Source organism: Nycticebus coucang, chromosome 4, assembly GCF_027406575.1.
Source record: "Nycticebus coucang isolate mNycCou1 chromosome 4, mNycCou1.pri, whole genome shotgun sequence".
Classification (NCBI taxonomy): domain Eukaryota; kingdom Metazoa; phylum Chordata; class Mammalia; order Primates; family Lorisidae; genus Nycticebus; species Nycticebus coucang.
In genome coordinates, this window is record NC_069783.1 from 113,848,961 (window position 1) to 113,876,848 (window position 27,888).

The 27,888-nt window shown below is 53.3% G+C and overlaps 1 protein-coding gene across 1 annotated transcript; it reads right to left on the reverse strand.

Moving 5' to 3' along the window:
- Positions 1-773: 773 nt before the first annotated feature.
- SETD1B (SET domain containing 1B, histone lysine methyltransferase) lies at positions 774-27,644 on the reverse strand. The gene is made up of 17 exons (XM_053586958.1): positions 27,418-27,644; positions 26,755-26,942; positions 26,435-26,533; positions 25,554-25,824; positions 23,439-23,551; positions 21,207-22,436; positions 17,251-18,069; positions 15,370-15,631; positions 14,931-15,265; positions 14,733-14,838; positions 13,090-13,584; positions 9,817-11,079; positions 8,798-8,964; positions 6,932-7,063; positions 6,716-6,835; positions 6,497-6,634; positions 774-3,357 (listed from the first exon to the last, which is right to left on the reverse strand). Exons 2-17 carry the CDS (start codon positions 26,926-26,928, stop codon positions 3,184-3,186), a joined length of 5,898 nt encoding a protein of 1,965 aa, XP_053442933.1. The 5' UTR covers positions 26,929-26,942; positions 27,418-27,644; the 3' UTR covers positions 774-3,183.
- Between the last annotated feature and the right edge of the window lie 244 nt (positions 27,645-27,888).

Sequence of the window (27,888 nt, forward strand, 5' to 3'; positions counted from 1 at the left end):
CTACCTATAGGGTCAGAGTTTAAGAAGAATACCCTGGGAGGTTGAGACAGGAAGACTGCTTGTGGACAGGAGTTCAAGATCAGCCTGAGCAACATAGTGAGACACCATCTTTACAAAAAATAGAAAAATTAGCCAGTGGTGTGTGGTGGTATGTGCTTGTAGTCCCAGCTACTCAGGAGGCTGAGGCAGGATTGCTTGAACCCAGGAGTTTGAGGTTACTGTGAGCTATGATGCCACACTGCACTCTAGCCCAGGTGACAGTGAGACTGTTTCAAAAAGAGAAAGAATTGATGGAGTTCAGGGTCACTATGAGCTAAGATTGTGCCATTGTACTCCAGCTTGGATGGCAGAAACCTGTCTTTAAAAAAAAGAACCCCCCCCAACAGGGCGGCGCCTGTGGCTCAGTGAGTAAGGGTGCAAGCCCCATATACCGAGGGTGGCGGGTTTGAACCCAGCCCTGGCCAAACTGCAACAAAAAAATAGCCAGGTGTTGTGGCGGGCGCTACTTGGGAGGCTGAGGCAAGAGAATCGCCTACACCCAAGAGCTGGAGGTCGCTGTGAGCTGTGACGCCTGGCAACAAAGTGAGAATCTGTCTCTAAAAAAATAAAAAAAAAGAACCCCCCAAAACCCAGAACTAATGTTCTGAGTGGACCACTTCACCCCATATACTTGCTACCCCTGAGCTTGACCAGCCTGCCTTCCATGTGAACAGGTTGTGCTCCCAACAGAAAGAAAGAATGAGAAGAGGGAGAGAGAGAAGAGAGACGGCGTATCTGTAAGAAAAGTCAGTATATTTATGGTTTGCTTTATAAAAGTTACTATAATACAATGGTACATAGTATTGAATTCACAAAAATATGAACAAATATTTACAGCAAGACACACTCGCAACAGAAACACTTCTCTTCAAAACAAGTTACATACAGATGACAGAGTCTATATGCACAAACATCCCTAAAATTTATTGGTTCTCTTCTTTGGGGAGGGGGGAGAAAAGGAACAAAAAAGTAGCAGAGACCCCAGACTCTTCAAAAGCAGAGATCTGTTCAATGAAAATGAAGGAGTTGAAAGAAAAATGAGCCAACACATTTCTGGATTAATGCAAACCATTTGGGGGGAGGGGGGTCCCAGGGAATGGGCAGGTCCAGTCCCTCACGCTTGGTAAAGGCTGGCCAAGGTCAGAACTGGGCACTGGGGGTGGGCAAGGTGAGGCCAGGGGAGGTGTAAGCCTGGGCCACTCCCTTGCTTTCCTCACATCCCCCCACTTTTATGGGGGGATGGGGATCAGATAAAGACAGCCCCTTGGGGGCTGCACGAGTAACTTAAATCAGCCATCCCTACAGACTACATGTTTCTGCATGTGAAAAATAAATATTTCCTCAGTTGCACAATTAGGCAGAAAACTGCAAACAGAAGAGAAGGTCGCTGCTGTGCCCAGGTACCCCCTCTGTGCCTTAATGCCACCGATTTCCTCAACCTTGAAATCAGTGGGCACAGTCTTTAATAGAGAGGGCCTAGGGTGAAGAAATTAAAAAAAGAAAACAAACAAAACACAACAAAACCACCAACGACAAAAAAGAGAAAAATAACAATTCTTTGTACAGAATTTACATGATAACAAGCTTGACACAAGCTGAGATACCAGAGGCTCCAGCCGCCTGCGTCTGCCTGGAGCGCTCTCATCTTGGTGAGGACTCCTGGTCACAACAGTCACTTTCCAGAAATTATTTACACACCTGCTCTGCTTCCTAGGGTACAGGGGGATGCGCTTTTGTGTCTTTTTTTTTTTTTTTTTTAAGTACAAAGAAATGAGCAAAAAAGTCTTCCCACGTGTTTCTACAAGAAACAATGTTCCCAAGAAAAAGTCCTTTATGGCAGCCTATATACAGAAGTTGGTTCTGAACTTCAAAAACCTGTTTTCCCCCTTTGTTTTGATTTTACACACACACAAGGAAAGAAAATCCATGGAAATAAACCTGAAGAGGATAATGGGAAGTTGCTAAAAGGGTTAAAAGGAAAAAAAAAAAAACTGTCAAAGACTTCAATTTGATTTTTAAAATCTTTTCCAAGATTTTCCTTTCTCTGGGAGAAATATCCTGCTCACTCTGAAAATAAATATGCTCTGGTCTTCTTGCAGTGAGGGGCTGCTGGCAGGAGGAGGTGGGCTGTGAGCTGGGGGTGAGCGGGTGAAGCTTATAAACAAACAAATGCCACATGCAGATGGTCAGACAACCCGTAATGGTGGGACTGGGGGACCCGCCTACCCTGGGAGCCTCCCTTGCGCCCAGGGTAAAGGCAAGGGCAGAAGAGAGAGGGGTGACCTTTCCCAGCGTCCCCTTCCCACACTGGGGCCTCTGGGAGGCTCCCTCATTGCTGGCATCCGAATGAAAAAGTAAACATTGAACCCAAGGTTTTGGGGGTGGAGGGGTATGGGGTGGCAGGGATGGCCCAGATTGGAAATTCCTGCCTGGGCCCAGCTTGGCTCCACCAGGGTCTGCCCGGATAAATGGCGCCCCCAGGCTGCTGGGGAAGGGACTGGCTGTGAGGCAGGTAGGGGGAGGTGTAGGGTCTCCTCACTGCATCCACAGACAGAGAGGGGGGCCTTCCGGTATGTAGTGTTCCAAGGTCAAGGCCAGTGGCCTAGCACCTTCACTCCTCCCTGCACCACCAGGCCCAGTGCCTGAGCCGGGCAGGTTCCAAGAACATGGGCAGATATGAATAGTCACACCGAGGCCTCTGCAGCCCCCAGCAGGGTCCCCTTTCTGACTTTGCCTTCACATTTCAACGGTTAAAATGTCTTTTTATGATGAGGAAGAAAATAAAGAGAGGACAAAACAATGTAGCAGCATTTACGGGAAGAGGCTGAGGAAAGAGAAAAAGACAGAGAAAGATAAAAAAAAGAGATAGGAAGAGGTGGAGAGAGACAGAAAGAGAGAAGTTTACGTTGGAGTTAAACAAAAATCCTGAAAGGAGCATTTTTTAAAAAATGAAAGAGACATGGGCTGAATGACAGAGAAGCCCTTTCCCACTGGGAGCTGGAGCTGCGGGAGTCCTGGGGGTAGTGTTGGGGGGCGCCAGGCCCTGACATGGCCGCTGGGCAGAGGACAGCACCTGAAATGGGGGTGGGAGGTGGGGCCGGGCCCCGGGCGGCAGCTGATGTCCATTGATTTTGGCATTGGGGTCTAGTTGAGGGTCCCCCGGCAGTTCTCTGAGCCGCAGAGGCAGGGGATCTTCACGTCTTCAATGGGGAACTTGTAGTCATAGGTGATCTCCTCGTTCACATTGATGTGCTGCTTCGAGTAGATGACAATCTTCTTCTGTGACTCCACTGTGATCACCTTGGCATAGCAGTTGGGCTGCAGGCAGGTGGAAGGAGAAGGTGAGCCCCTGACCCACCCAGGCCCACCCAGGTCCCACCTCCGCAGCCCCCTCAAACCCAACCAAGCCTGTCCTCCAGGCCTGACTTACTGCCTACTGGTCACCACTAGGCCTCAGGCTCCCCCCAACCTGGATGACAAGGACCCCTTCCCCCTGATACTAAATAATGACGACGATAAACATTTCCCAGGGCTTCCATTTTTGTTCATAGTGCAATTGACTCCCGAATTTACATTCCTGGCCAAGGCCTCACTTCTGAGCTCTAGACAAGGCACCAGCAAATATGGGCCCCCAGCTGCCTATTTTTGCAAATAGTTTCATTGGCACACAGCCACACCCACTTACCCATGCATTTTCATATCATCTGTGGCTGATTTTGTTACAGTGGTGGTGGTGGCTACATTACAGAGATCATCTGGGCCACAAAGCCAAAAATATTTATTAACTATCTGGCCCTTTACAGAAAAGTTTTGCTGGCTCCTGCTCCAAACCCCTAAGTCTTACTTTCTATCTGCCAGAGGCAGCTCCAGAAGACATCTTTGAGCCTAAATTCACATCTGCTTCTGCTCTGGGCAGTGGCCACACCGTGTACCAGGTCCCCAGTCCCTTGTCTCCCAGTGATGACCTTTACCAGTGCCTGATCTGGTCCACCACGTCTGGAGGGCTCTACTGCCTAAGGACCTCTTGATTCTACCCACTGCCCTCTACCTTCCTCAGCTGCCACCAGCCATGCTCAGCCCTCCATCATTGCTGACCCCTGATCTTGCATCCAGAGAAACCCTTCCAATGGACAACAGATCTGGCCGCCCCATGGCTCCACACCTCCCAGTAACCTGCCTCAACTTTTACAGAAACTTGATTCTTCAACTAACAAGGCTGAGTAACTTGGTCACCCTTGACCCTGCCTATCCTATACTCTCACCCATGCCCTCTTCTTATCTCTCAACCAGAAGTTCTCCCCACTGCCTTTTTTTTTTTTTTTTTTGAGACAGAGTCTCACACTATGTCACCCTCGGTAGAGTGCTGTGGCATCATAGCTGACAGCAACCTCTAACTCTTGGGCTTAAACGATTCTCTTGCCTCAGCCTCCCGAGTAGCTGGGACTACAGATGCCTGCCACAATGCCTGGCTGGGTTTTTGTTGTTGTTGTTGTTGTTATCATTGTTGTTTAGCAGGCCGGGCCAGTGCCAAACCCACCAGCCCTGGTGCATGTGGCCAGCACCCTTAACCACTGAGCTACATGTGCTGAGCCAATCCCCACTGCGTTTGAACATGCCCTTTTCACTTGCCCTGCTCACTTCACCTGGTCATTCCTTCTTATCCCTCAGATCTCACAGGATAGTCACAAAAAAGTTTCAACCAGCCTCCTTCAGCCCAGACAAGTCACAGTCATGCCTGCCTGCTAGCACATATGAAGGACTTGCTTTGTCAGCACATCAGAGGGCCCACGAGTAATAACCTGTTTGGTCCTCCCAATCACCTACATGGAAGGACTGTTACTGTCCCTGTTTTACAAATGAGCAAACTGAGGTGCAGAAACTGTAAGTAACTACCCTACAGTAACATGCTAAATAGTAATGCCAAGACTTGAAACCTAAAGTTAGGGGTATCCACCCACAACCAGCCGGACTCCTTCTTCAAGCTTCCTGCCCTTGCCTTTTGGCACTCAGTTGTCACTAGCCATAAGTGTCTATTTATGTTTAAATTAATTAAAACTAAAAACAATTGAAAACTCAGTTCCTAAGTTGCAGTGGCCATATTTTAAGTGCTCAGTACCATGTAAGGCTAATCTATGCACTGGGTAGCACAGATGCACAGCACTTCCACCCTACAAAAAGTTCTGCAGGACAGTTTTACCCTAGGAGGGCTGAGCCTGACCAATAGAGGCACACAAAAATGCCAGCACAGAGAACTGCATAAGTATCAATTAATTAAACCAACCACTTCCTGAGCACCATTAGTCCTTTACATGGTAAGAAAAGCCTCATAATGCCATTCTGGGAGGCTGAGGCAGGTGGATTGCTTGATCTCAGGAGTTCAAGACCAGCCTTATCAAGAGTGAGACCCCAGGCGGTGCCTGTGGCTCAAGGAGTAGGGCACCGGTCCCATATGCCAGAGGTGGCGGGTTCAAACCTAGCCCTGGCCAAAAACCACAAAAAAAAAAGAGTGAGACCCCGTCTCTACTAAAAATAGAAAACTAGCCAGGTGTCCTGGCACACACCTGTAGGCCCAGCTACTCGGGAGGCTGAGACAAGAGGTTCACCTGAGCCCAAGAGTTTGAGGTTGCTGTGAGCTATGATGACACCAGAGCACTCTACTCAGGGTGACAGAGTGAAACTGTATCTCAGAAAAAGAAAAAAGAAAAAGCCTCATAGTACCCATTTTACAGATGAAAAAACTTTTGAGAGGAGAAATGTTTCTTTTTTTTTGGAGACAGAGTCTCATTATGTTGCCATCAGTAGAGTGCCATGGCATCACAGCTCAAAACAACCTTAAACTCTTGGGCTTTAGAGATTCTCTTGCCTCACCCTCCCACGTAACTGGGACTATGGGTGCCTGCTACAATGCTCAGATTTTTTTGTTGCAGTTGTCATTGTTGTTTAGCAGGCCTGGGTTCAAACCCGCCTACCTCAGTGCCTCAGTGTATGTAGCCTGTGCCCTAACCAACGAGCTAAGGGTACTGAGCCTTTTTTTTTTTTTTTTTGAGACAAGACTCTCACTTTGTTGCCCTCAACAGAGTGCCTTGGCATCATAGTTCAGCAACCTCAAACTCCTGGGCTTAGACAATCTTCCTGCCTCAGCCTCCCAAGTAGCTGGGACTACAGGTGCCTGCCACAATGCGAAGCTATTTTTAGAGATGGGGTCTTGCTCTTGCTCAGGCTGGTCTTGTTGAACCCCTGAGCTCAGGCAATCCACAGGCCTTGGCCTCCCAGAGTGCTAGGATTACAAGTGTGAGCCACTATGCCCAGCCCCCGAAAAGGGTTCCTTGGATGAGGCCCCATGTCCCCTACCCTCCCTCCCTGTACTCATTGGCTGACCAGAGCTGATTCCCATACCAGGGGTGTATAGGTCCTGGCACAGAGGCAGGGGCAGAGACAGTTCTTGCTGGGCACTCACATTGCAGCTGTGGTTAATGAAGCGAGCGAAGTTGCCGCACTTGGTGGCATCAATGATGGTGTCATGGTCTACCCGGAACATGTAGCTGCTACCGATGCCCTCGTCCTCATAACGTTTCTCCCGCATGTCCGCGATCACCTGGCCGCAAAAAGGTGTCAGTCTGGGACTGGCCCACCCAAGGGCCCACAGACAGGGCCTGTCCCACTAGGCAGCCCCTACCTGGCGGATGTTCTGGCCTACATATTCTATGACCATCTCATCAGCTGCAATGGGCTCCATGGCAAACAGGCCCCAGTCGTGAATGTGGCTCTTGCAGAATTTGAGCTTTTTCTTCCGGAACTGGGTGGGAAAGGAGGTGGGAGGGAAAGGAGAGCTGAGCCCCAGTCTCAGGTCCCATCGCCACCCCCACTGCCCTGGGGTGGGGACTGGCCTCACCTTGAGCTGGTTGAACTTGAGCAGGTCGCTGTCACAGCTGCCAGTGAAGGAGGACAGCAAGCGGCGCTGCTCTGAACGCCGCTCTGAGCCGGCCCGAGTGGAGGCGTGGGGCTGGGCCGGGATGCTCATGCCCTGCAAGGACAGCGAGGATGAGGCGCATGGTTCAGTAGGGCCTGGGGCCCCATCACCCTTAGCAACTCCACCCTATGCTCTGGGTCTCAGTCATCCCCAACATCCTAGGTTCTTCACTACAGGCTTCTCTGTATCTACCTGTCCCTAATTCTCACTGCTTCCCTGCCTTCTCCTTCCCATCTGTAGCTGAACATGCTCAAGTTCTTCCCATCTTTAAAGTGACTATGACAACAGCTTCCCTGACTTTTCCTGTCTTTTCTTCATATTGGCTGAACGTTTTGAAGGATGGCAGGTGTCTGTTCTGACTGACCCCCACCATGGTTCTCACCAAGGCTCCTCTTGACATCCCCCTAGCACCTGAAAGACCAGATCCTTCCTACACCCTTACTTAACACCCTCAGCACCACCCATTAACCCCTGGAGCTTCCCAGGTCTCTGCCCACCACGAGCTCCCTTGCGGGGAGCTTGTCCCACCAGGACCTTCGTCACCATCGTGATGATGCCAAAATTCAGGTCCCTGGATTGGAAATCCCCCTCCCAAGATCTACTATACCCATATGTCTAAATGCCCGCCAGACCTTCTCTACCTGGATGTTCCAGAAACCCCCTAACTTGAGCTTCCCACAGTGAAGGCACCATCTGCCTTCCCATCTCAGGGCATCCAGATACCCAGTCCCACAAGCAAGACCTGTGTCTGGGCTGTCCTGCCAATTCCCTTGTCTCCTGTATCCAATCTGGCCCCAGTCCTTCCATTCTACTTCCTAATGTTCATTTGAATGCACCCTCACAGCCCACCCAAGTCCAACCACCCTCATGTCTGGCCTGGACACTAAAGCAACCACTATAGTCAGCTCTATATAGCAGCAGGTATGAGCTTTAAAAATTCACAGACCAATCCATGTCACTCTTGTCACTTTGTTATAAAACCCTGCCTCAGCTTGCCACCATGCACAGAACACAGGTCTAACCTCATCACCACAGCCCTTAGGACCCCGATGACCTGTCCTCTGACTCTCTGGCCACAATTGGCCTTTTCCTTTCCTTTCACACTGCTGAGGTCCTCTGTGCCTCAGGGACTTTGCATATGCCATTCTCTGTGTGTGAGTGACCTACTGGATTTGATCAACCCCTCTCCTGTTTTAACTTTTAATTGAAGTCCTTTTCTACTTCTCTGCGGGCTCTCCCTGCTATCCATGCAGCTCATTCCCTTGCTTTATTCAGGTCTAGCTCAAACACGACCTCTGACCTCGACTTGCCAACACCTAACCCTTTCTTCTGCTTTCTCATCCTGGAATCACATGCCTACTGTTCTCTTCATTCTTTCCTACCTCCACTAAAATAGAAATCCTATGAGGAAAAGGATTTTGCTTTATTCACTGCTGTAGCCCAGAATAGTACCTGGTATATAGCAGGTACTCAAAAAATATTCCCTGAATCTTTTGGAAATGCAACTCTACTCACATCCTCGATTAAAACCCCTTGGAGCAAAAAAAAAAAAAAAACCCTTGGAGCTGCTCTGGTGCCAACAGGACAAAGACGAGCTCTTTCTTGGCCCCAAGGCCCTGCCCACCTCTCAGCTAACCCCCCACATTTGGGAACCCAGGTGAGTAACCTTCTCTCACCCCTGCTAGTCCACAACCCCACACACTATTGGGTGACCCAGCCTCTAGGAGTGATCCTCTCCTGCTACCCAGCCCAGAGGCTCTGGTGTGTCTGGGCCCCCAGTGGCAGTACCTGGGTGTCTGCAGGGGGCTCATCAGTGCTGACGCGGCTGCTGTTGAGGTATCTAAGCTTGTCCTTCTTGTCAATGGTATAGAAGCCTTCACTGCGCGCACAGCCCGTCACATGCTCACGGATGCCATCATCCCGCTTCTTTTTCTTAGCTGAAGAGAGGCTGGTAGGTGGGTGTGAGTTAAGGGCCACACAAGATGTTCTCAGAGTCCCCTCCTGGTCCCTCAGGGGTCCTGTCCTACTGGACCTAGCCTCCCCTCTCTCAGTTCATCCCTGTCAAACCTCCACATGGCCCAAAATGGTCAGTACCCAGCTGCCTAGCCTTGTTTCTCAACCATTTTCTGCCTCAGTTTCCCATCTGTAAATTGGGTCAACAATGATGCCTCTATGAATAATTAAATATGCTTAGGGTCCTTAACAGACTTGCTGACACAGAGTGAGTGCTCAGTAAATTACTTTGATAACTGAGGGATAATGACAGCTTCAACCTCATAGGGTTATGGTAACTAAGCATCAAGATAGCATGGTCAAGGGCCCAGATTCTACAGCCAGATTTGCCTGGGTTTGAATCTCAGCTCTGCTACTTTGTAGCTGTGTGGCTTTGGGCAGGTCACTTATCCTCAGAACCTCAATGTCTTCATATATGAGAATTATTATAGCCTCATCCTAACTAGGCCGTTGGGAGAATTAAATTAGGTGATGAAGACTTCAGGCTAAGTGAACCCTCAGCCAGTTCCTGTTACTGTTAAGTCCTACAATCCTGCTGTTACGTTTGGCCAAGACCTGCTAACTCTGGGGGGTGAGATGGGCCTGGCACATAGGAAGTATTGAGAAGTGCCAGAGATGACTCAATACAGAGCCTAGAATGGTGCCGGCACACAAAAAGTACTAGGAGGTGACAGTGACACATGCTTTCACCTTCAGGAATGCAGGTAGACCTCTATACACAGAAAAGATGGGGCCCAGAGAGGTAGGAGTTCTGCATCCCAACAGGTGTGACCCCCCCACGTCCAGCAGGATATAAGGATGATAGACCCAGAGTGTGTCATTGAGCCAGTCCATGCCATTGTCCTGCTGCAGTAGCCGCTCATAGGTGACACACAGAAAGCGAATATCCTCCTCATCAATGCCACCATTCCAGATGTCATACAGGATGGTCATTTCCTCGAACTCTGAGCGGGGTCGGAAGAAAGGTTGGGGGGGCGAGAGCTCTGGGGAGGCTGAAGCTGCTACCAAATCCTCATGGCGCTTTTTAGGTGGCCGGCGCCAGGGCCCCCGCACCTTGGCCAGCTCCATGTACTCTTCCGTGATCTCCTCACGCCCACGGGGGCCTGGTGGGATGGCCTCAGAGGGCCACTGGTTGTCTAGCTCCTTGAAGGGCAGTTTGGCAGGTTCCACAGGTGGTGGAGGTGGGGGTGGAGGAGGCTGGGGGGGTAGCGGTGGTGGGGGCGCTGGAATTCCTGCGTTCCGGAAGTCCAAGGTCACCGTCCGTGGATCATGGGTACTGGGGAAGACGGGGGCCTGTGGCTGGCTTGGCAGGAGCAGGAGGTCCCTTCCAAGGGTAGTTCCTGCTGGTGGCCGGACCAAGGGCCCGTCCAAGGAGAGCACAGATGGCGGGGAACGCCGGGGCCTGCCCGGCTTCCTCTTCATGGTGGGCGGGCAAGGGGCCAGGGTAGCAGGCAGCAGGGGTGGCAGCTGGGTAGGGGCCCGAGTCTGAGCCCGAAGGACGGGTACAGGTAATGCCAGGGGCAGGGGCAGAGGCAGAGGGAGAGGGAGAGGCAGGCCCGTTTCCAGGATCACTGGGGAGGCCAGGGGCCCCGTGCGCTCATCACGCCGGCCAGCCTGGAGAGGACAGACAGGTAGCAGCAGGGGCCCGCCGGACTCAGGGAAGGTGGGTGTGAAGCTGAAGTCCCGGCCAGGTGTCCGTGGGAGGCCCCCGCTGCTGAAGCCAGGGGACTGGGCAGGGTAGGAGAAGGGGCTGCCAGGCACCTGTGGGGAGCTCAGTGACAGGCCACTGCTGCCCCCCGATAGTGGGGGCTCCCCACCTGGCGTGGCCGGCACAGTCTCTGTGCTCTGGGACTTGGCCAAGCTGCCACAGAGGCCTGGAGTACGTGGGGGCTGGTCCTCAGCAGGAGGCTCTAGAGGGACGGATGTGTGAGGGGGCTCTATGATCTCAGGCTCTGGTGGTGGGCTAGGTGGCCGGGGAGGCCGGTGGGGTGGCAATGGTGGCTGCGGCGGCAAAGAGAGCATTGTAGGGGGCTCAGGCTCTGGTTCCAGGTCATCCTCTATAGAAAGAAGGGCAAAAACAAGACCATTACTATTTGGTTTAAACCTCTCTAGGTGCCTGTTATATGCTCTGATACCTGACTAGCTCACAACCCTCTAGGTCTACAAGCGGGACTGTCCATCTTCAGCTAAACCACTTGAGGACTGCTCAGCAGCCTACCCAGTGTCAGACATACAGTAGGAGCTTCACAAATGATGCTGGGCTAAAGCAAGAGATGTGGTTGCTAGCCTTTCACATTGTATGTTCAGAACAAAGTTCCTGTGTCCCAAGAAAATTTGGTCTGTAAAGAAATAAAATTCAACCAGTCTCTTTTCTGCAGGAATTGTCAGAGCTTGAAGGTTGCTCTCCTAGCATTTACCTTTGTTGTTACAGAACGCAATTTCTAATTTGTCTGTTGTCATCTGTCACCCTGCCCTCAACTATAAAGTCTGTAAGGGCAGATAATTTTGTCTGTTTGGTCCATCGCTGTATTGTTAGTGCCTAAAATAATACTGGGAACACAGAAGAGAACTAATACTAAGTCAATATCCAAAGGCCATGGTTAGTAGCCAATAAACAAAACACAGTTGTCCCTGGGCATACCAGGGGGATTGGTTCCTGAACCCCTAAGTATATGAAAATCTGCACACACTGAAGTCCTTTAGATGGCCCTACAGAACCCACATATATGAGGCTGCCCTCTACATGGGTTTCACATCTCATGAATATTTTTCATGTATGTTTGGTTGGAAAAAATCCACATGTAAGTGGATTCTTGTAATTAAAACTAGTGGTGGTCGAGGGTCGACCTGCAGTTTTTGTTTTTTCCTGAAGGGCTTATTCAAGGTAGGTGGTAATCACATGTGACTATGTAAGTTAAAACTTATTAAATAGCATTACAAATTTGGTTCCATGGTGCCACTGGCCACACACTACAAGAGCTTAGTCACATGGCAGAACATAGCCAGAAGATACTTCCATCATGCCACAAAGCTCTACTGGATGGTATTGTTAGAACCTTTCTTTCTTTTTCTTTTTTTTTGAGACAGAGTCTCACTATGTCGCCCTCGGTAGAGTGCTGTTGCGTCACAACAACCTCAAACTCTTGGGCTTAAGCGATTTCCTTGCATCAGCCTCCCAAGTACCTGGGACTGCAGGCGCCTGGCTATTTTGTTGTTGTTGCAGTTGTCATTGTTGCTTAGCTGGCCCAGGTTGGGTTCGAACCCGCCTGCCTCAGTGTATATGGCTGGTGCCCTAATCACTGAGCTATGGGCGCTGAGCCTGTTGGAGCCTTTCTTTTTTTTTTTTTTTTTTTTTTGTAGAGACAGAGTCTCACTGTACCGCCCTCGGGTAGAGTGCCGTGGCGTCACACGGCTCACAGCAACCTCTAACTCCTGGGCTTGCGCGATTCTCTTGCCTCAGCCTCCCTAGTAGCTGGGACTACAGGCGCCCGCCACAACGCCCGGCTATTTTTTTTTTGTTGTTGCAGTTTGACCGGGGCTGGGTTTGAACCCGCCACCCTCGGCATGTGGGGCCGGCGCCATACTCGCTGAGCCACAGGCGCCGCCCCCTGTTGGAGCCTTTCTATGCCTTGTGAAGCTCCATCATCATAGGTGTGTGTACTGCCCACACCTTCACACCTGGCTCAGTGCCCCAAGATCTCCCCCACCCACCTATCACTAAAGTCACCTTGGATACCAAGCCCCGCTTTATGGAAGCATCTCATAGGACCTAATGGTCTAAGGACCAAACCATGGGGGAAATACTGGCACCAAGGAATGACAAAAGCAACAGTTCCCTTTTGGGTTTGCCTACCATGTGCCAGGCTCAAGGCCAACACACTATACATCATTTCACTCTATCCCCCCACATGACCCCAAGAGGGAGGGCACTCTCTGTTGATCTGGTTTTACAGAGGTAACTGAGCTCGGGAAGGTGACGTGATTAACCCCAGGGAGCTAGGCTGATTCAGAAGGTGAGGACATCCTGCCTACTTCCCCTCACCCTCCCAGGAGGCTGCAGGTGTTACCTGGAGCTTGCTCAGGGGGTGATGGGGGCCGGGCCTCCACCTCCCTGGCAGGGGGCTCTGGAGACAGCACCACAGCCCCTTCCTGGTTCAGGCCCAGCTCCTCAGGGGACTCCTTGCAGCCTGCAGGCTCTTCAACATCCACAGGCAAGGGGTGCTCCTCCAGCGTGGGGGTCAGCTCCTTGGGGGCCTCAGACTCAATGTCCACCTCCTGGTCCATGCTCAGCAAGTCCATCCTGGGAGGTACCACTGGGGCCAGAGATGCTTCCTCCCTGTCCTCCTCAAAGTCCTCAGGGGCTGCAGGAGCTGCATTCTCATTAGCCATCGCCATAGCCTCCTCCTCTTCCTCCTCTTCCTCTTCTTCCTCCCTCTCCACCACCTCCTCTTCATCCTCTGAGGACGAAGAGGAGGACTCAGAGCTTGACTCAAACTCGGAAGACTCAGAACTCTCGCTGGAGGATGCAGCTTCAGCCTTGCAGGTCGCAATGCTCACAGTCTCTGGGTGGCAAGACACATGAGAAAGCACCGTATTATTACAGGAGCCTCACCAGAGGCCCAGAACTGGCAGCACCTCAGCTAAACACAGCCCTCAGATATGTGTGTGTGTGTGGGGGGAGCTGTGTTAACTAGTCATCTTTGCTTTTTTAAGAGGCAAAATTCACATAACATAAAATTAATTGTTTATTTTGAAGTGAATAATTCCAATGGCATTTAGTAACGTCTATCATGTTATACACCCACCACCTCTACCTAGTTCCAAAATATTTTCATCAGCTCAAAAAGAAACCACATGTCCTTTATTGAACCCTTTTTAACCTATCCTCCCCTCAGCCCTGAGGAACCACTGATCTACATTCTGTCCTGGCCAGGCACAGTGGGTCATGCCTCTAATCCCAGCACTTTGGGAGGCCAGAGTATGAAGATCACTTAAGGCCAGGAGTTTGACACTAGTCTGAGCAACAAAGAGACACTTGTTTCTACAAAAAATCCAAAAATTAGCTGGGCATGGTGACATGCTAGTAATTGAGCTACTTGGGGGGCTGAGGCCAGCAGTTCAAGGCTGCAGTGGGCTATCATTGACCATTGCCCTCTAGTCTGGGTTACAGCTCTTTTTTCTTTGGATGTATCCCTTCTAGACAGTTCATAGAAATGGAATTATATAATATCTTGTATGTGTGTTTTCATGAGTTAACCTTTCAAAAGCATCCTTGTTAGTATAGTGGTGAGTAAAGAAAACAAAAAATCTTAAAAGCACAAAATTTTGCCCTAAAAGTATTTCTTTCTTTTTTTTTTTGAGACAGAGTCTCTCTGTTGCCCAGGCTAGAGTGCCACAACATCATTGCTCACAACAACCTCAGACTCCTGGGCTCAAGCAATCCTCCTGCCTCAGCCTCCTAAGTAGCTGAGACTACAGGTGGCTACCACCACACCTGAGTAGTTTTTCTATTTTTAGTAGAGATGGGGTCTTACTCTTCCTTAAGCTGGTCTTGAGCTCTTCAGCTCAATCTGTCCTCCCACCTTGGCCTCCCAGGTGGGAGCCACCACACCCAGCTCCCCTGAAAAGTATTTCTGACAATTGCTCAGGCTCTGCCCTGTTGTGAACACGGAGCCCCAGCCAGGTCTGGCTGCCACAGCCTCCCACTCACCTCCATCTGAGTCCCCATCTTCCTTTTCACTCGCCTCTGACAGGGCTGTGTCTTCATCATCATTCTCAGACTCATCCCGGTTATCACTGTACTCATCATCTTCATCCTGGTGACAGTGAGGAGAGGACAGGTGAGCCTAACTACCTGGGTCCTCTCACCCAAACCCACACCCCGAGACCTCCCCAGCACTTCGGATACCTTATCTGATGTGGATGAGGTTGAGGAGGAGGAGATTTGGCTCCGGGGACCTTCTTCTTCCTCTTCCTCTTCAGCTTCCTCCTCCTCTTCCTCCTCTGTGCTTTCCCGCTCCTCCTCCTTGTCAGAGGCCGAGGATGAGGGTGAGGTGGTAGAGGACCCCGATGAGGAAGACGCTGATGAGGACGAGGATACTGACAAGGATTCTTTTTCGTCCTCCTCCCCACCACTGTCCAGCTCCAGGGGCCGCGCTGGGCGCCGCCGCACTCCCACACCTTTGGGGTCCCGTTTGGCCAGCTCGCAGGGGGCATCAGCCACATCCCGGTCCCGCTCTGACTCTGTGAGGAAGGAGGCATGCTATAGCTGGGCTGGGGGGATGGGGCAGAAGGGGACCCCAGCACCCAGTAAGTAGATGGAGGTGGGGGGCAGGGCACAGACAGACCTTCATCTTCCTCATCCACGGAGGTTGAAGGCCTCAGCCGCTTCTGGTCACCGGACGAGGCTGTGTCAGGTGGTTCTTTCCTCTTGACCTTGAAGGAGGGCAGGCGAATGGCCCCACGCAGCCCAATGCCCAGGCCCAGGCCCTCATAGCCCAGGCCCTCACCCTTGCCCCATGATTCCAACAGGCACGAGGCAATTCGGTCCTTGGGCTTCGGCCTGTCCTCATCCTTGTGCTCGCCTGACTTCACAGGAGTCAGCGAAGCCTAGGTGGAGAGAGGAGGGGACAGCGACCACAGTTACAGCACTGCCACCAACCCTTCAGGAAGCTGTCCCTGAGCAACCTGCCTTCCTCTAAGTGATAACAGCTGCTGAGGTAACTATGTGCTCACTGTCCACATTCCTGGCCATGCTATGCTGTTACCCAGTAGGCTTTAGACCTTACAGTTCTGAAATGCTCTGCCTTCAAAGGGACACTGTGAAAATTAACCAAAAATAGCTCCATTAAGAGCACAACACTTGGGCAGCACCTGTGGCTCAGTGAGTAGGGTGCTAGTCCCATATACCAATGGTGGCAGGTTCAAATCCAGCCCCAGCCAAACTGCAACAAAAAAATAGCTGGGTGTTGTGGTGGGCACCTATAATCCCAGCTACTCGGGAGGCTGAGGCAAGAGAATCTCCTAAGCCTAAGAGCTGGAGGTTGCTGTGAGCTGTGATGCCATAGCACTCTACTGAGAGCAACAAAGTGAGACTCTGTCTCGGAAAAAAAAAAAGAGCACAACACTTGAGGCCTGGTGGCTCTTTTTTATTAGCATTATTAATGGAATAGCAATCAGCTACTACCATTACTAATCTGCTATGGTCAATGAGATTAGGCTGAGCCACAAAGAGTTGTGCATCACTGACTTTAGATGGTTCATTCTGGTTTTACTGCCCTCTTGTACAGGTGAGAAATAGGCTCTGACAGGTGTTGCTTACCTGTGCTGCAGAGAACAAGCTCTTAAGTCTTGGCATCATTTCCCAAAGCATGCTTTGAGGGGGGAGGGGATAGCAAAACTGATATACACAGTCACCTCCGGATGAGGGGAACATAAAGGGCTGGGATAGAGGATAGTGACTGAAGGAGTTTAAAATAGTCAAGACAAATTTCTCTCATCTGTAACCTCACAGACTATCTGTAAGTTATAAATAGACCATAATATATTGAAAAGCAAAAAAGTGGTCAAGACAAGACTCTAGGGGCGGTGCCTGTGGCTCAGTCGGTAAGGCGCTGGCCCCATATACCGAGGGTGATGGGTTCAAACCCGACCCCGGCCAAACTGCAACCAAAAAATAGCCGGGCATTGTGGCAGGCGCCTGAAGTCCCAGCTACTCGGGACTCCCGCTTAAGCCCAGGAGTTGGAGGTTGCTGTGAGCTGTGTGAAGCCACGGCACTCTACCGAGGGCCATAAAGTAAGGCTCTGTCTCTACAAAAAAAAAAAAAAAAAAAAAAAGACAAGACTCTGTGTTACAGGAGGTATGAGGGAAAGTGAGGTGGGCCGGCTTTGAAGGGCCCCTTGGTGAGGCATTACCTGCCATGGCAGGCACTTTCTGCAGCTGTGCTACTCTGTATGGTCGCCACCAGCACTTTGAATGTGGCACATGCCAAGGAGGAACTAAATTTGTGATTTCCTCCATTTTAAATTTTAAAATTTAAAGAGCCACATGCAGCTAGTGGCTGCTGAATCAGAGAACACAGTTGGCAGAACCTTGAAAGTGGCCACAGGTACTGCAGCTCCTACATGGAGGGGTCCTCCAGTGACATATCCTGGGAAGAGAGGAGGGGTCTGGCCGGGGCCCTGCCCCAACCCCACTGGCCACCCTGGAGTGGCCTGCACCCACCCACCTTGGCCATCCGCTCCTTCTTGTCCCACCACTCGTCAAAGGCCCGGAAGGCCACTACTTCTACCATCTTGCGGTTCAGGTCACGTTTCATGATGGCCTTGAGCTCTTTGAGTACCACCAGCAGGACACCATCCACTGTGGCCTTGTGTGGGTCCTCCTGACGGGGCACGTAGCCTGGTGGTGGTACTGATGGGTCAAACTTGGGCAGGGGTGGCCAGTGCTGCCCACGGCCTGGACCAGTATTATTCAGGGAGAAGGGACCCCGGTAGGGTGGCAGGTTAACAAACTGAAGCCCTGCTGAGGCCGCAGCTGCAGCAGCAGCCATGAAGGGTGGGTAAGGGCAAGCGCCCTGGCCTGTCATCAGACGGCTCAGCATCTGTGTTTGCATCTGGAAGGACATGGGCATGCCACCCCACTGGCCCCCCAGCACGTGGCTCATGTCTACCTGCATCACGGGAAATAGCCCTGGTGGGAAGGGAGGTAACGGTGGTAGGATGGGTGGGGGCGGGACACCTGGTGGTCCTGGCAGGGGTGGTGGGGGCACTGTCACAGTGGGGTGGGCTGGAGGTGGTGGGGGTGGTGGTGGGGGCAGTGGTGGGGGCATGGGGAATCCAGGCTGTGGTGGTGGTGGTGGTGGTGGTGGTGGGGGTAGCGGTGGGAAGCCAGGTGGTGGGGGCAGCGGCAGGGTTGGGGCCAGCACAGAAGGGGCTGCCGCGCCTGGGGTCACCACCATGGGCTTGGGGCAGTCAGCGCTGGTGATGGGGGCTGAGGGCATCTCATCATCAGAGATCTCCATGTCCTCACCCGAGGACTGATGGCCCTAAAAAGAGAGTGGAGAGAGAGAAGTCAGGTGAGCCTGGGAGACCAAATAGCTCCTAGAGGCACTGTTCTAGGTGGGGAGACAGGTGAAATAGACAAAAATTGTACGCCTGTGGAGCTGAATGAGCAGGAGGGTGCAAAGCATAATCAGAATGAAGTGGGAAAAATACAGCACATCCCAGACAAAAAAAAGGTAAGGAGAAGGACAGGGAACAGAGAGAAGGAGGTTTTCTTTCAATTTGTATTCAGAGAAGATAATACAGTTAACACTTCAATGGTGCTTCCTCCATGCTGGCACCTTTCTAGGCACTCTACGTCTATTAACTCAGTTAATCCTCAGAATGCCCCTATTGTTATCTCCATTTTTAATGACGAGAAAATCAGGATACTTATAGCTTAAGCAATTTGCCCACGGCCACAAAACCAATAAGAGATGGAGACAGATTTAAACCAGTAAGTGGCTCCCCTGTGTTCTCAGTTGGCCTGCTGTCCTCACTCTGGCAGAGGTGACATTGGAGCAGGGGTGGGGGACTTTAGCAGCACTCAGGGCTCATAAATAGGAAGTGTGTTTTTATTTCTTTTTCCTTCATTATTCTTTCCACCTTGTCTTGTGACCACATGCTTGGTGTTGGCCAGTCTAGGGCTAAGTGCCACGGACATACGCTCTCATTTCTTATCTGCATAAACATGCGACCCCTTTTGACAGGTGACAAGACACACACAAGAGAACCTCTGCCACTATCCTGGTGGCACAGCCAATCAGAAAGAGAGCTGGCACCTGGGCCTGGGGAGGGGTTATTGCTGGAATCTAGGGGTGTGGTGTGGGTTTAGAGAGGACTCAGGATGGCCTCTGAAGGAACTGGCCATTCTTTTTGGGATAGGGCTTTGAGGAGTTCAATGTATACTCCTGGAATTGGGCTCCTAGTGGTGGAGGCAGAGCTGGAAGGCTGGGAGGGATGGGCCACCCCTGGCTTTTGTGTCAGGACAAGACAGAAGGTGGCTCAGGCTTTGCCCTGGGTGAACGTGCTGAGGACGAAACACAGTTTATGTAGGTTGCAAGAGACAGAGACTGTGCTTGAAGGCTGAGGGAATGGGATCTGTGCAGCTTGCAAGGTCAGAGGTAAGACCTACAGGTGAGGGAAACCTCCAAGGGAAACTGGGGTGGAGGAGGAAGATGGAACAGCAGCAAGTTCTAAATTTTACTGGGTCCCTTCTATACATACATGCTCTCCCTCTCAGGATCCTCATACACACAAGAGAAGGACAAGCAGAATCTGTCAGACACTTAGAAAAAACTCTCTAGGAGCTCTGTCTGGGACAGAGCCACTGAACAGGGCAGCCACTGGGTAAGGCAACGGAGCATAGAGGGTTAACCCAGGCGCCGGCCGCCAGCCAATCACAGGGTGGCCAGACTCCGTTCCAGCCTCGACGCCCCGCCCCCGCCCAGCCAGGGTGCCGAGCAGCAGGAATGTGATGAGCTCTGAGCGCTCGGCACAGCCGGCTGTGTCCGGAGCTTCCGGGGGATCGTCTCACTTAAGCTGAGGCTGTGTGAGGCAGGTGCTCTCACTGCCCATTCAGCAGATGATGAAATCGAGACTCAGAAAGGGAAAGTGCCTTCCCCAAGGTCACATAAGTGAGTGACAGAGGTGGGACTCAAGGCTCAAAGTCTAGAGCTTTTTAACCGCCAATTTTTTGTAAAGAAGGGAGTCTTCACCCTCTACCCCGACCCGTGACCCCTGTGTAGCTCCCCCGCCTCAACTTCAGCCTAGGCTGGAGCTATGGCTACAGCACACCTCGCAGAGCCCACATGCTGCTCTCCAGGATGCCAGCAAGTGGCGCCCGAGAGCCATCAGTACTTCAGGGCTCCCTGGGCTATCCCAACTCTAGCTCTCAGGGCCTCAGTCTCCCCTTTCGTGCCACTGTGGGGGAGCCCATGGCCTCCAGTTACTCAGCCATGGACCAGCTGGTGACCAGGGAAAACACCCCCCAAACTCAAGCAGCCCGGAGAGAGGGATGAAGGGTGAGTGGCAGGGCCGGTAACTCCCAACCTCTGTACACCTGTCAACTCCCCCTGCCTGGACCCCTTGAGGCCAGAAACCACTTCCCTAGAATTGCCTGGAGGCCCCTGAAGCCCCAGCCACCTGCGGCCCCCTCCAAGCCAGACGAAGTTCCTTTCTGTTCCTCCCTCAGGCAGCAAACCGGCCTAATCAAAGGACCCAGGAGGGAGGGATTTCCCCCCATCTCCACCCACAAGGGCACAGAGCTCTTAAGTCCCTGGAATGCTCATGCCTGCCAGGCCCATGGGCTCTAAGGAGGCCTCTAGGAGGGTCAAGGCAGGAACCTGGACCAGGAAAGGGGCAGAGAAGAGCCAATGAAGGTGTCCTAACCGCCTCCTGGCGCTTGGCACCCACACCCTAACTATTGGGTGGGACTTCCTGAGGCTAAAGATTTGGGCAATGAGACCCCCATGAAGTGAGGAAAGGGTACGGGATGGTCAACTTTGCCTACTTCTTGCTATGTGTCAGCACCTTCCCTCTGACCCCAACTAGGCTTTATGTCCTTCACCCTGGAGCCAGCCAGAGAAGGGAAATTTCAGTGCCCTCCCCACCTGCCATGGTATCCCATCTTTTCAGAGGGCACCAGGCTTTGGGAGACAATGCCCCACCACTCCCACCTGGCCTTGCCCAGCCCAGTACTCTGGTCCAGCTGCCTGTGCATCAGGACCAGCCCTAATCATTCCCAAGTCACCCAACAGAGAAGAGGGCTTAGAACCATCACCACAGCCCATACTCTCTGGGGTTTCAGCAAACTCCTATCAAAGAAAGCTCAAGCCAGAATTTATCCCCAAGATTTTAAAAGTCTTGACTCTCCTTTTCTAACGAGAGCACCAAAACTAGGCCATATTTTTCTCCTCTCCATGGCTGCTAGGGAGCTCAGAGTCAAAGCAGCTGCTTACAGCCCCTGGTGCTTTTTGCATTCTCTTTTTATTCTCTAAGTGCAGTCTGTTATATTGGCTTCCCTAAGCCCTGTTGCTTCTATGTCTTAGCTAGTTATCTTAAATGTTTCTAGGGGGAAAGAAAGAGAGGGACACAAGACAGACAAAACCAGTCCCAGACAGATGGGCAGAAACGGTGGTACCTCATCCATCTTCTCTGAGATTGGGGTCCTGTCTCCGGCTAGGTCCAAGGCCACTTCAGCTGTCTGGCCCAGAAAACCGGTAGGATCCGGAGGGCCTGGCTCAGGTGGAGGCCGAGGCCCAAGGCCCAGGTCAAGCTCATCATCCTCATCGGAGTCAGGCAGTGGTGTAGGGCTGATGTCCTCCAGGCCAGTGCTGGAGGGGCGCGAGGATGGGGGTGAGGGGCCTCTGAAACCCAGCTGGGAGTTGGTGCCGAAGGGGGCCAGTGGGGAAAGCTGGGAGGAGGAGGAGGAGATGGGGCTGCCCTCCATCTGCAGCTCAGTGTCCGAGTCCTGCTCTCGCAGGAAGGGCAGCTTGGTGCGCTGTTCCTTCAGCAGCATCTCAATGCGAGAGTCTAGGCTGTCATGGGGCTTCTCTGGCCCTGCAGGTGACTCCAGTGTGGGTGTGCCTGGGCTGTCACAGGGTTCAGGACTCCAGCCAAAGGTCGGCCGGCCACCCAGCTCCATGCTGTTGGTGTCAGGGGGTGGTGGGCCAGGTGGTGTGCCTGGCTTCTCCTTGGCCAGAGGCTCAGTAGGTGGCAGGGGTGGGGGCGCAGGTGCCCTCCGGAAGTCCCCACTGTCACGGGTCCCAAAGGTGGCTGTGGCAGTGGGCTCCTCGGGAGGCAGGGCAAAGGGGGGCGCTGGGGTCTGATACGGAGAGAAAGCCGATTTGAACCCAGGAGTGGGGGTAGCTTGCACAGGTGGTGGAGTGTGGGCAAATGTGGCCGGATCCTGTGGTTGTGCCTTGAAGGGAGGGCCACTGCTGCCCCCACTGCTGCTGACTGCCCCAAAGGGGAGGTCTGTGGAGCCCCGGAAGGCAGCCGTGGCCCCAGCCACTGCAGTGACTGCTGGAGAATTGTGGACATAATGATGTTCATGGCGACGGTTGTAGGCATCCGTGAACTTGCTTTCATGCCGTCGGGTCTTGAAAGTTGCTGTGGGGTCCTGGCTGAAGAGGTAGGAGGGTGTGGGCTGGCGGCTGGAATAGCTAGAGTCCTGCGAGAAGGGGGTGCCGAGGCGTGGTGTGAGCGGGGTGCCCTGTCCATAGGAGTTGGGTGTGTCCAGACGGCAGCTGGAGTAAGCAGTGTCCTGGGAGAAGGGTGTCCCACCACTATTGGGTGTGACAGAGGAGGAGCCAGAGCCGCAGCCTGCAGACAGACCACCATCCTTGAGGCGTTTCAGGGCATCTGATAGCTACAGAGAGAAAGAGACAAGACAAAGATGTGAGACCACTGTGGGGAGGAGGTGCAACGGAACAGGGCTGTTTTCTATTCTCATGCTGGCTGCTGAAGAGCGCAGACCGCTCTAGAACTATGGGACAAGGAACAGATGTGGAGAACATTAAGGAAAATGTCAGGATGGTCCTAACTTTAACAAGGAGGATAGCCATTTATCCTCAGGGAATCTTGAGATGGCAGAGAGAGGCAGAGAACAAAGATGACCCAGACATTTTGGTTTAGGCTGAGATTTCCTTCTTGCCTCAGGCTGTCAGAAATCAAAGACCTTCCAGGCAGGCATATGACCAAGAATTCTGGTCTTGGGAGTGCGAGGGTGGCCAAGAGCTTTGTTTCCCCCAGTCTCCCAGTTTTGGGATTTAAGTAGGAAAAGTGACATGACATAGGAAAAGTGCCTTGTGAACAATCCAGCTGACCAGCAAGTAAGCATACTCCTCATTCCTACCGGTGGCCGGTAGATGCAGAGGAGTTGGGTTGACACTCTCCCTTGTGAAAGAGCTGTCCAGGTAAGTGTCCTGGGAAGGATTCAGTCTTGGTCTGGAAGGGGGAGCCTGAACTCTGTTTTCTAGGAACAAGGGTAGAGGGGTGCCCAGGACACCAGACACTAAGGAGTCTAGACACAGTAATGTTTGTCATCAATGTGTAAAAGCAGGCTCAGGGTCTGTGAAAATCTTAGCCTGGGCCATGGAGGGTTACAGAGAGGGGCTCTGTGGAGGCTAGAGGCCACCAGGAATAGGACCGACCCCCAGGGTGCCACTCCAAAGGAAGCTCAGGAACAAAGGGCTTTGGGACACTGCTCTGCCGTGGGTGTGGCCAGACTTCACTCCCGCAGGCCTTAGTCTCCAGATGGAGAGGTTGGGGGGCCGGGTGGTGTCTCGGCAGAGTTGGTGAGGCTTTTCAGAGGTGGTGGTAGGGCATGTCAGAGAGCTGGTGATGGGGAGAGTGATAGCAGTAAACCCACCTGCAGAGTCTCGTTCACAATTGGAGAGATGGCATCCAGCTCACCCACTGGAAGGGTCTGGGGGGTGTATCGGCCTGTGACCAACAGTTCATAGAACCGCATACGGGTTTCCCCTATGGGCGGGCAGGGAAAGGGTACACAGTGAGGGTCCAAGACAGGGCAGTACCCACAGGGATTCCAACCTGCTTGGCATCTCCATGGGCCGCTTGTGCCTAAGACCCCAGGCCTGGCAATGCTGTGTGACCCTGAATTCCCACCTGCCTCAGGACCTCGTTCAGGATCCCCATCTGAATGACAAAACTGCTAAACTGGATCATTTTTCTGATCTTGAAATTCAGAATTTAATTCCCCAAACACAAAGCCCCTTCCCATTGCCTGGGCTGTGGTGCTCCACAGAGAGTCAGATTTCCCTCATCTTTTCACTCTTCTACTCCACAGCCAGGAGCTTGCAGCAAGAGGAAGGAAAGCCTTGGGAACTGACACAGAGGTGCCAGGCCAACGTACAGCAGAGTTTGCAAAGATACACTCTAGTAGCATATTACTGTGAACTCCACAAGCTCCTACTCAAGCTCCTAACTAGGCCGGGGGCCCTAAGTTGCCTGGGGACTGCTTGGAGCCCCTTATGCGAGCTGCTACCCCTAGCAGAGAGATGCACTCACACACCAGAGCTCAGATATCATATTTATAGAACTTCAGAAGCAGCTGCTTACATATGCAAAGGAGACCATTCCTGGAGCTACACTTTACACTTTACTGGTCTCTTTCTTGAAATACAAACTTAGTTAGCAGTCTCTGAGGGCTTTTGGGTTTGAGTTTTGGTTTTTGCAGAAATGAAATTTTGGTGAGACCTGGCTGCTCCTTAAGATGTGGGTATGTGATGGGGGAGGGGGCTCATGTTCAATTCTCAGGAGGGAATCAGGCTCCAGTCACCTAGGGCGGCATGAAAATTCAAAAGGGTCCTTCCTCCCAAGGCCCCCTGACTGAGAAACTGGGGGAGATATAGAACTAGGTACAGGCTTGGCAAGTTTTTGTGGGGTAAGTATGCTCACCCAGGACCACTCAATCAATTCATTCTAATCATTAAAAGCAAAAAAAAAAAAAAAAGTCTATATTTTCTTGTCTTGCGTTTGGTGGGCACTGATTGTCCCGAAACCCTGTCCTCACAAAACCCCTGGAAGCTACGTTTAAACCTTCTTAGGCAGTTTCCTAAGGGACCCCAGTGGGCTATGGACCCAAGAGTGTCTGCCACAGGGCTAGCTGGTCCTCAGAGCAGTAGGTACCTTCTTTTAAATTGGTGGGAACTTCCTTAGAGAGGTCACAGGCAAACTCTAGAGGATACCTAGAATCCTGCAAGCCCCTCCCGCCAGTATGGGGAGGAGACCTGCTGCAGAACCAGAGGATGGGAGGTGTGCCTTCCTGCAGCTTGCCCTGAGGCCAGCTCAGAGCCAGCACCCAGCGGGATTCCCGAGCAGGGGAGATGCTGCGGTCTCTTTAAGAGAGAGGAGGGAAGACACCGTGTCAACCCTCAAGCACCCAGAGCAGCCCGCCCTGCTCTGGCCGCTCTATCAGCAACATTATCAATGAAACAACACTCTGAGCCCTAGATTGGCTCCCACTTCCAAGGAGAAGGGGCCGGTGGGAGGTGGGTTCCCTGGATCCTTAGAGGACTCTTCTTAGTTGAGGGACCTTCTCTTTTATGTATTTAAAGACATCCTCATGGCTCTCATTCAGCTCCCCACAAATAAACTAACTCTCCCCCTACCCCCAACACAGACACAATACCAAAGATTGTCTAACCCAGGCCACCGGGGTTCGGAAAGGGGCCCTGAGGTGTGTCAGTAGTGTGGAAGCCTCCAGAGGGTCCCTAGGGGTGCGGTAGCCAAGGACCAAGCACATTTGGTAAATTATACCTGTCTCCTAGCAACAGACAACACATTTAGCTCCATGTGACTCTACCCTCAGGAGGGGGCAAGGAGAAAAAAGTTTGTGGGGGATCCCAAGAAAGAGGGGGGCCTCCCAACGGGACAGGAGGGGAGCTAGAAGAGAACATGGTAAGGCTAACAAATCTCCCTGTGGCTCCTCCCCCGTGGGCCGCCTGGACCGGCTTCCACTCACCTTTGGTGTCCAGCTCCACGTGGATAATGTTGCCCATCACCGAAGTGCTATGCAAGTGCTGAACAGCCTCCTTCGCTCCCCTGACCGTGGCAAAGACCACCTTGGCAATGCCCAGGTGCTTCTTGGTCTTAGGGTTGTACAAAATCTCCACCTCCTCCACCTCCCCATACTTCTTGCACATGTCCCTCAGGAAGTTTTCGCGGATGTTATCATTCAGCTTGGCAAATGTCACCTGCTTCGGAGGCACCGGGCCCACGTAGAACTCATCGATCTGGCAAGAGCCGAGGGGGAAGGGAATTTGGAGAACATTGAAACTGAAGGGAAAACAGTATTCTGTTGAAAACAATGAAGGGTAAAAATTTTTTTAAAAAAATGAGGGGGGGAATGCACGCGGGCGGGCCCGGGAAGCGGAGGATTAAATCGTTTGGAACGTGGAAGTCCTCTGGGTTCGGAAGAAAAGGGGAAAAAGAAACAGTTTCTCTTTCCCCACCCCCACCCCCATTCTGGCCTCCTCTTCCTGCTGCTGGGCCAGGGGAGACCCCTTGGGCTAGGAAGTCGTCCCCCTAATCCACTAGGCTGGGAAGAGGGGTGGGTCCCGGGCCGAGTTCCTGGGCGGGCAAGAGCCAGGTGGAGACTCCGAGCCCCCAGCTGAGCGGGCAGGACACTGTATCAGCGCCTTGATTACAGTTTCACCAAGTGTTATTTTGTTTACATTAGCCGAGAGGGGACACCCCTCTCCGCAGCACTATCCCCCTCCCCGCCAAAACTTCTCCAGCCCCGAACGGCGGGAACTCTGGCTGGGCTTGGTCAGGACTGGCGTTATTTTCGAACTCGGTGGGGGGGGGGGGCCAAGACCGCGGGGCAGGGGGGAGGGGTCCTACTTTGAATTTGGGCACCGACAGCTCCAGCTCCTTGTTTTTGGTCCAGATCCCGACGACCCGGGGATCTTCAACAATTTCCACCGGGCGGTTGCTGGACATCTGCGGGGAGAAAAGAAAGGGGGTGGGATAGGAGGGCTAGTCCTCCTCCCCAGGGGCAGGGGCAACCCCCCTTCTCTGAACACTTGTCAAACTTCAGGACTGGGGACCCGGCTGACAGTTGGCTGAGTGGTCGGGAGCGGGGTCCCTGGCCGGTCGGCTCCACTCCCCCGGCACGGCTGGGGGGCGGGTGGGGGTGGCGGGGAGGCGCGCCGGCTACTCACCGCCAGACTGAAATGCTGCCCATCGTAGCGGTATAGTTTATGATGCCCCTTTTTCAGAGCCGGGTCAATCATCAACTTGTAACTTCTCCAGTGGTGGTTCCTCCTCTCGCCCGAAGGGCCGGGCTGCGGCGGGGGCTGCTGGTGGTGGTGGTGGGGGGGGTGACTGTTCTCCATGCCGTTAACCCAACCTGAAAACGAGCAAGTTGTTGTCGTCTCCGCCGCGGCGGCGGCGGCAGCCGCTTCTACAAACACGCGAAAAGAATCAAATCGGCCAACCCCCACCCCCTCCCACCTTACCAGCGCGCCCCAAAAGGAGCTGTCTCGCTGGCTCCCCCCAAAATAATAATGAAGCGAGAGAATAACCCTTCCGGTAGAATTACGCGCCCGCCCGCTCGGCCACCGTCTCGGGGCGGCAGCCAGGGGCTCCCGGGGGTCCCCGGTGCGGGCTGGCGGGGCCCCGAGTGCCCGGAGGACGCGGGTTCCGGCCCATGGTGCCCGCCCGGCCGCCCGGCGTGGCGCTCGCTCGCTCGCTCGGCCCGGCTCGGGCGTGGGGCTCGCGGCAGGCCTGGCGCCGCCGCCCGCCCGCTCGGGCCGGGGCCGAGGCCGGGGGCTCGGGCCGCCCGGCGGCTAGCCGCGGCCTCTCCCTCCCCGAGCCGCGCTTACATCCCCGCCGGGCGCCGGCCTCCCTGCGCCGCCAGCCAGTACATGGTGTCCCCCGCGGGAGCCGAGGCCGGGGCGGCCGGTCTGGGGGCCGGGAGGGGGGGACGCCGCCGCCGCGGCTGCCGGGCCCGGAGCTGCTGCCGCTGCCGCTGCCGCCGCCGCTGCTGCTGCTGCTGCTGCTGCTGCCCGGGAGGCGGCTGGCGGCGGAGGCTCGGCTCCCAGTAGCCGCACATCCCACAATACACCGCTAAGGAGCCCGACCCGAGCGCTCACCCTCCTCCTCTTCCTCCTCCTCTTCCTCCTCCCCTCTCCTTCCTCGCTGCTTCCCCAGGCACTCTCCCGGCGGCGGCAGCTGCGCCGCCAAAGCCCCGGGCCCCAGCGGCCCCCCACCCCTCACTCGCGCGCTCCCACACTGCCTCCCCCTCCCCGGGGGGAAGGCCTTTTAATTTATTTATTCTGCTGGGACTGAGGTGG

What these genes read in the sequence shown, in the direction of transcription:
- SETD1B (XM_053586958.1), bottom strand. Translation starts at nt 26,928, where the DNA reads ATGGAGAACAGTCACCCCCCCCACCACCACCACCAGCAGCCCCCGCCG. An exon ending in CGTGGATGAGGAAGATGAAG is followed by an intron (nt 15,266 to 15,369) that starts GTCTGTCTGTGC and finishes CCTTCCTCACAG; the next exon opens with AGTCAGAGCGGGACCGGGAT. An exon ending in AGCCCCCTGCAGACACCCAG is followed by an intron (nt 7,064 to 8,797) that starts GTACTGCCACTG and finishes CTGTCCTTGCAG; the next exon opens with GGCATGAGCATCCCGGCCCA.